The sequence below is a fragment of the Halyomorpha halys genome, unplaced genomic scaffold, assembly GCF_000696795.3.
Source record: "Halyomorpha halys isolate HHAL.00 unplaced genomic scaffold, Hhal_1.1 Scaffold764.1, whole genome shotgun sequence".
In the NCBI taxonomy this organism is placed as follows: Eukaryota; Metazoa; Arthropoda; class Insecta; order Hemiptera; family Pentatomidae; genus Halyomorpha; species Halyomorpha halys.
In genome coordinates, this window is record NW_027111457.1 from 73619 (window position 1) to 82209 (window position 8591).

The 8591-nt window shown below is 31.8% G+C and overlaps 1 protein-coding gene across 2 annotated transcripts in view; it reads left to right on the forward strand.

Annotated features, from left to right (window-relative positions):
- The window catches only part of LOC106685982 (GILT-like protein 1), a 9860-nt gene extending 4036 nt beyond the window's left edge, over positions 1-5824 (forward strand). For both annotated transcript variants that reach the window (XM_014429042.3, XM_067049484.1), the window contains exons 2-5: positions 2343-2492; positions 3761-3943; positions 4060-4212; positions 5394-5824. In XM_014429042.3, the coding sequence (XP_014284528.1) occupies positions 2343-2492; positions 3761-3943; positions 4060-4212; positions 5394-5495 (588 nt within the window). In that variant the 3' untranslated portion in view covers positions 5496-5824. The remainder of the gene's footprint in view (positions 1-2342; positions 2493-3760; positions 3944-4059; positions 4213-5393) is intronic.
- Positions 5825-8591: the final 2767 nt, after the last annotated feature.

Genomic DNA, 8591 nt, shown 5'->3' on the forward strand with positions numbered 1-8591 from the left:
TATATAGATTAATGTAACTTCAGTAACATTAGTTTTCATTTGCATCCTACTAGGTAATTGCCTAACGTTTATTACTATATCGTTAAAATTATATCAGATTTAATTTTATTCTTACTATGTTTCTTAAACTTTTTAGAGAGCTCAGTGAATCTGAAATTATTACAATTCCTTTTGAATTATTGAAAGACAAAAATGGAGGGCTGATGCTTTCGCGTCGAGTATATATTGGACATAATTTATGTAATTTAAATTTGTGGGTTAAATCGCGGGTAACGAAAGAAAAGTCGGTTGAGCTTTCTCATTTAGAACAATCAGTATATATCAAAAAATATTCTGGAATATTTTCAAAAAGACTCGGCAACCGTTCTTTATACTCAACAGGTGTGATGTGGTGTTATTTTGGTGCATGTGGGACAGATGTAGCATTGTTTTAGAGTCCAAGGAGGGTTTCGAATTTTAGGGTTCATGAACGGAATTGCTTTAAGTGTTGAGATAGCCAAAGTGATTCTTTCTGCCAAAGAAAGATATTTGTAAGTTGGATAATTTTTTTTGCTGAAATAACTGGTAAACCTAATTTATAACCAGTTTTTTTCTCCAAAATGATATGGGAGGACCTGTTTTTGAGCAAATTCTGATAATGGTGCTGGTTCTGAATGCTCCGGTTGCAATCCGGATTCCTTTATGATGTAAAGTTTCGAGTTTAGCAGGGTTGTGAGGGTTCAGCAGAGCGATATATAAAAAAACCCATAATCCAGCTTAGCACAAACTAATGTCCTAAATAGTTTTTAGATGGTGAATCTATCCGAACCCCATGATGTACCAAAAAGAACCTCGTTATATTTCATAAACATTTGCCTTATTTTCTGTCGCTGGTTTTTGTTTAAAAATAATTCAATATTATCTCTCACGTGCTACAGCAGTGAATGTCTGTAAAGTAGCTATGGATTTTAAGTACACGTCACCGAAAGTTCATTTTATACTGGAACAACCTAAATCTTTCTCTCATTTTGAAAAAAAAAATTGATACTTCAGGATCTAATAGATTTACAAGTAACTCACTCAAATTGGAGCTCGTCAAATGTATCACGAACTAGAGATTAATAATGCATAATGATTATCATTTTAAGATAAGGATACTCAGTAAAGTATATATAATACATTTCATGTATTGTATATCTATGATGTACTAATTTTATTTTAATGAAGGATACGAAAACAAAATCATAAGATAAGTAGTTATCAAATTAGCCAAATAAATTGTTGATTTTTCGTAATTTGAAAAAGTATAGACGTACACATATCTATTAAGAATTATATTGAACCTCGTTAAATACACCATGATGTGGATTATAATGAATATTTTCCATGTAGTTTCCATGATATTTACCAAACGAAAAGAACAAAAAATAAAAGAAATTGATTTTTCGTTATTTGTAAATTAAAAAAATATATATTGCTTACTGTAAAACTGTACTCTATAGGCAAACATCACAATCGCTTTTATCTGCCTTATATCATATTAAAAATAAATAAATTCTCTGTAACTATTGAATGTAAATAGCTCTTATTACTGCTCACATTTTAGCAAATTTACTCTACTTTAAAAAAGTGAGGTGTTAAGTTTTTTTCGTGGTGTAGGTATTTCTAAGAATATTTAGCACTGAATGAAAAATAAAAAAAACTTTAGTTTTTTTCTAAACTAAAATGAACTTCCGGAAACTTGTACCTTAAGTACTTAAGTTAACCTCCTTTTTAAGGACATTTGCTGTACTTATAGTACACTTAAGTTTAAAATTGAATTAATTTTCTAACAGGATATAGTGAAGAAAACAATGAAAAAATATTTGCAAAATATTAAAAGGTTGTTGACCCATAAAATTTATCTAAGGTGGCAGACGTTCAAATTTCAAGAAAACTTTAAGTCTGACAATCAGAAACATTCTAATCGGATTCATTATTTGGTCTATCTATTGCAATCTAAAATATTTTACTGTAAGTAAAGATAAGATTCTCACGTATGTAAAGACAAATATCAAAACCCATTTAAGAGGAAATAAATAGTGTTTGCAAAGAAAAATTAAACTTGCCAAAGGAAAAAAGAAACTTTATTTAACTTTCAAATACAGTATAAACAAAACGAAATTTTAAAAAAATGAGTAATAGTATGTCCTCTTCTAAAGGCTGTGGAGATAACCCCCTTTAACAAACAATGGATGCAATATCACTAATCCTTAATTAATTCATTATATTTGATTATTGTCTATTTATGGGCATGTGTATGTGTATGTAAAACATATTATAAAGTTAGTTATATACATTATTTATTTTTGTTTATATTTCAGGTTCCAATAACCGTGTACTATGAAAGTTTATGTTCTGACACTATCAAGTTTTTTCTTCAAAAGTTAATTCCTACGTACGGACAAACCAATTACGACTTTGCTAACCTGTTATCCAACATGGAACTAGTGCCTTATGGTAAAGTAAAAGTTGTAAGTATCATCGTTTATTCAGCATTACTTAAACTGGATATAAAAGGATTAGTTTAATATCTTTTTAATAAAAGGTAAAAAATGTAAATTCAGTTAGGAGGGACTGCTATAACTTCACCAATATTTTATTATTACTTTAAAATGTATCGTTCTGACAAGCCACCCTCAGGAACAATCATCAATGATTATTCTACTGAAACATATGATAGCAAAAATAAAAATGAGAAGTTATTACTTAACATTTTAAGTTATTACTTAACGTGTATGCTAGACGATAGTGTAGAACACACAATTCTGTTTTAATGCATGACTCTATCTTACAATTGTTATTTGTCATGCTTTCACTAAAATAAAAATGTCAAAAATTTTTATTCATTTATTAAGTTATACTGTTTTTTTTATTGGGTAACAACCCCCTTTAAAGCGTGTACGCTTAGTTGGGAAAACCTGGCGGTTGAATGAACAAACGAACAAATGACCTCCGTTTATGAAACAATAATGAACCCCTGAACTCTTTATGGGTTGTACCTCATAATTGAAGAAAGTGCTATGTATGCTTCTCAGCCAGAGATGTCACGACAGCTTCAAGTTCTCTTAAATGTTGGTGGTGTTTGTTAAGACCAACTTATTAATTAGTAAAGAATGGGTAATAATACAAAAAGTTTCTTTATAAGGCAGGTATATGTAAATTTTCACAGTATATTTATGCCTCTGAGAATGACACTGTTTCTTATTGTATTTTTCTTATGTTAGATCCAGCTTACTAATACATCAGTGATGGCATAGGCTGTCAATAAACAGACATCAATATGAATTGAAGATCATACAAATCACACACTTTCTCAATTGATAGTAAATAAACAGATGCAAATTTAAGTCATTGTCACTCACTTAAAAGACCATAGAAAAAAAATGACATGTTTTTCACTGCATAGGCCTCTTTCACGACATCCAATTTTCATTTCTACTAACATAAAATTTGGATGTACTGATGCACACTCACTTCGTGAATAGTCACGATATTAGGTACTATCTAGACTAGAACCATTCCAATTAACTAATTTAGAAATTGAAGTGACCTCTCAACATCTCGGATCCTCCTTGATAATGTGAGGGTCTGTTTTAATTCCTTTACCTCTTTTTCTGTATATCAGGTTGCTATTAGCATGCACTAACCCCCTAACTACCTCTAACACTACCCTTGCTCTTTATGAACATTAGAGATATAGACTATAACTATTACCTCAATAACTTCATTTCAATTTAAGATTGATGCTGAACTGTACCAATATAGCTGCCAACATGGGCCTTCTGAATGTTTGGGTAACAAGCTAAACGGATGTGCCGTGAAATATATCACAGATAAAAAGAAATTACTAAATTACATCGGTTGTTTAATGTGGAAGAGTATAAGAATAATTTCTTCAGAGGAAGAATTTCCAGTTGAAGAGGTGAGAATTTCTTGAACAGTTCATTCATAAAAATTATTTAGTTATATTACTAATGCGCTCATAAAAATCATATAATTAGTTTAATAAAATAGTCATTAATTATTTATGAATCTTAGTGTCAAGACAAAATTCCGGAGGATCTCTTCTTAAAAATAGCACACTGTTACAACACCAATGAAGGTTGGCATCAATTCAATCATAATGGACATCTATCCAATGAAGCTTATGGAAACTCTATCGTTTTCATACCATTAATTACTTTTAACAACGTAAGTTTATTGATCTTTTTTTTCTGATTGATATTTTTTTATCATAGTGGACTGTATCATTTTTGGTAATGGTTGTTTACATCGGGACCTGCTCGTGCTATACTTCAGGTATCCCGGGTGTATTTTACGATGATAATTAAATTATTAGTATGGAAAAGGAGGGCTGAAAATTGTGAGAGACTTTCTGATTATGAACACATACATATATTTCTTTCTAGTTTAAAAGTATTAATCCCTGGAGGAGCAATTATGGTTAGTGTGTTAGTCTAAATTCGCTTCATTATATAAGATGATTACAGAACATGGGGTCTCATAGGACTAATGGAAATTATGTGCTTATCTGGCGACGTCTTCTAGCCGCTGTCCGGTGCAGGTTCAGTGGTTGGCAAAATGGTGAAAACCATGTATCCTCGCCTGGTGTCTGAAAAGACATCCTTTTCTCTCAGAGGCTAGCCAGCGTGTCCTGGACTCTGGCGTGATGGTAGGGACAGGCCAGGTCCTAGCTTGCATAGTGCTTAGGCATCAGAAAATGAGACCCCCGACCCCGACTTTATACAAAACCAAAAAATAACCGAAAAATTCGGATTACTTAAATCCGACAATGGCTATGTTTAAATTTACGTTTTATTCATCTTTTCCCTTGATCGTTTTCAATTCCAATTGCTTTTTGAGAATACTGCAAACATTTGAGGTTAATAGAGCATATTTGAGGGTTTCGAGAGAAACTTATTAGATTTGAGTTTTCAAAAAATTGTTTGGTCTATTTTACAGGGAACGACTTTTGGTTCTTGTGATTTTATATATACTTAAACTCTTTTAATACAATCAAAAATCTTTAATTCTTATTCTATACAAAAAAAAAAAGATTACATACTTTTCCTGTAAAATTAGCATTGAGTCAGAAGTGCCACTATTCAAGAAAAGCAGTAATGTGACCATCCTCATTTATGAAAGCCTTCACTTTCAGTTTTTCGAATCCATTTTTCAGAATTTGGACATTGTTGTTGTTCCAAGCATGATAACTATTCCTAACTGAAATAATGTCAATTTTTTTTTTTTTTGTATGTGTATTGAAATTTATATTTATATAATTGAGTCATAATTTTAATGGTTTATTTATTTCACATTTAGTAAAAAAAAAAAAAAAAAAACAATTTAGTAATTCGAACTATTGTTCTCAGGTAACAGATGGAACTGTCTCGAACAGTGCCTATAGAAACTTCAGGCGTACACTCTGTTCACAAAATGGAATAGAGCATGCTGCTTGCTCTGATGAAGCCTGACAGGGCTATAGCAGTGTTTCCCGAACTCCCGTCCTCTCTGTACTACTTTTATAATTTTCTAAGCACTGAGTACCACATTATTGACCATACAGTAAAACCCCTCCTAACGAAAAATTTATAACAACGACAAGTCTCCCTACAGACAATTAATGAACGTATCGGCTTGGAACGCGCGGTCAAAACCTGATGCTTCATCAAACCACTGAGATACGCATAGCACACTAAGGGAAACACTGAACTACACTGATATGTTACTAATCTAGTAATTGGATCCTGTTTCACAATCATTTTTTGAATGCACATCATGTTATTATAATTATTGTTGAATATTTTGGCTAATTTTATTGATAACCACTTCCCAACTTCCAGAATGTAAGTAGTGAAAAAATCTGGTGATGCGCACACAACTTTCACTTTCCATTCTACTTAAAGATGAAATTGAAAAAATGAACTAAATGGTAATTTCTTTATTATTCTGGATAACAATACTTTCCCTCACTATATTTTCTATATATGGTATATTCTTATTCTATGTCGCGGCTATTCAAAGCTGTTCTAAGGCTCACTGGAAGTTCCACGACTGCATTTTATTTATCTATATATTTAGGTATGTATTATGTATCTCTATCTGTTCCTGATGGGAATCGACTTAAAATTCTTAAAAATGTATGTAATGTATTTAATCCAAGGACTAAATACCATAGACCCCTTGCTATGCTATGCTAGATGTAATTAATCATTAGAGGTCTTCTTCAACGGTATCATGTTTACCAATTTATTAGGCTATGATTATGAGGTGGCATGCAGGGATTCTAGAATATAATGTGAAGCCTAGTTTGCATTAGTTTATATTTACAACTATATACAATTTGAGCTATAATAATCTACGGTTGACCTATTTACTTAAAGTTTAATTACTATGCTATGAATTGAGAAATACCAGCTGAGATCTTTTATAGTCATATTGAATTAAGTTTGAATCAATTCTGATTTTTATTCCCACTTAAAATACCAGCCGAGATCTTTTATAGTCATATTGAATTAAGTTTGAATCAATTCTGATTTTTATTCCCACTTAAAATACCAGCCGAGATCTTTTATAGTCATATTGAATTAAGTTTGAATCAATTCTGATTTTTATTCCCACTCAAAATACCAACCGAGAACTTTACTTATCTTATGTGTTTGTCTCAGAGAGCAACATGCAAGACAGCACTTCTTTTCCACTTTTGGATCCATGTCTGTGGATCTTCCTTCTCTGCCTTAAGTGTGCTTGCCTGGTTGTCCAATGTATGTCTACCTCTCTCTGTGGCTCTCCTCCGACTGTCTCTACCTCTGTCTCTCCTTACCACCCCTTATTTCCGCCCCCTCAATCGGTCGTAAGGGGGTGTTACCTTGCAATCTTTCCCTCCTCATTGGCCAATTCTAGCCCCACCCCCTAAAAGCAACCGTCCTCCATACGGACAGAGGGGTGGGAAAATGTCCTATTTGACAACCTCTGATCCTTGGTCGGCTTCTCTTTTGATGTCCCAGATGTGTTTAATTTTTCCTTCACTTATCTTATGACCAGGAATAAGTACGTACTATTGGTCATCCAGTGTTTGGGTAGGTATCACACCTGCTCCTGGTTGGCAATCGTACTACCTATTAATTACTTGGGTGTAAGTACTTGACTAATAACCCAAGGGAGGAGAACCCCTGTAGAGTACCAACCTATTATCAGGCGTGAAACGCAGGCAAAGGCTGCTTAACTGTTGAATTAAATTACGAATTTAATTGTTTAAATAAATTTACCTTTTATTTTCTCTTTTCTCGTACTGGTATTTCAATTACATAGCACATATATAGGTGAATGAAAGTAAAATCTGACCATAACAAACGTGAAAACACTAATTTTCTCGAATAGTTAATTATCGAATTCTTACATATTTTATATCTATCTATTATTTCATACTGCTAATAATGAAATATGGTTTATTGTTTCAAATAAACAAAATTAAAGGTAATTTTAAGAAAGCTTTTTTGAAAATTCGGCATGTAAGCCCTGTCAGATTATTTCAAAAGGATAAGACCTAGACGACTACTTAATTTTACTTATATATAACAAGTTTAATTAAAATCGTTGGACCCGTTTTTAAAAAATCGATTCTATAAAGGCCATTTTCGATTAAATTACTGATACAAACTGGGACTTTTAGCAAATTTCATGTGGTTAAACAATAATGTGGACAATTTACATTAACGTTTTTAATTTTTTTTTTTATCTTGATCGTTTCTGATTTCTTTTATTAGGCGAACTGATTGAGGAGGGTGTTTAGTTCTGCGATTTTATGGGCACAAAGGAAAAATTTTAAAGAATAATTCAAAAGTACATTCAAAACTTGAGAAAAAGAGTTAATACTGTTTTCAATAAAAAATATACGCTATATATCAGTAAATCCTAAATATTTTGTGTGAAAAGCTATTTGGATAATTATTTTTAAGTTGGATGTATTATCAAATACAATCACAAGACACTTGTTAGAAGGAAGGTTTACAATCTGACGTGATGCCAGATATGTGCCCATCAACCAATTCATATGTGAAAAATGTTGACGTTTTTGGAGCAAATCTTTCTTTGTTATAATTTATTTCTTCCAATGTCGCTAACTCAGAATTGCAAGAAAAAGATAAATATCTCTCACAACTAATTTTGTTTGCAAACTTCTCTTTGACCAACCAAGTTAGACTGCATGGTTGGCAAACCAAGTTGAACAGAGAATAGGTTGTAGAATTATTTTCATAAAAGAAGTAAATATATCTCATAAAAATTGTATGTTCTTTTTTTTTATTTTCGCTGTGAATGAGAAAAAAAAATTAAGAAAAAAGAAATGAAAGAATAGATACTGTTTAAAATGTAAACTAAATTATACACAGAAGTCAGAAACATACAATTTTATGGATATTTCAAGAAATATTAAAATGTAAGCTTGAAATAAAGAAGGAAAATGATGGTGAGGTGCCTCAAAGTCAGGTAGGGTGGTAAGTAAAATGATGGTGAGATGCCTCAAAGTCAGGTAGGGTGGTAAGTAAAATGATGGTGAGGTGCCTCAAAGT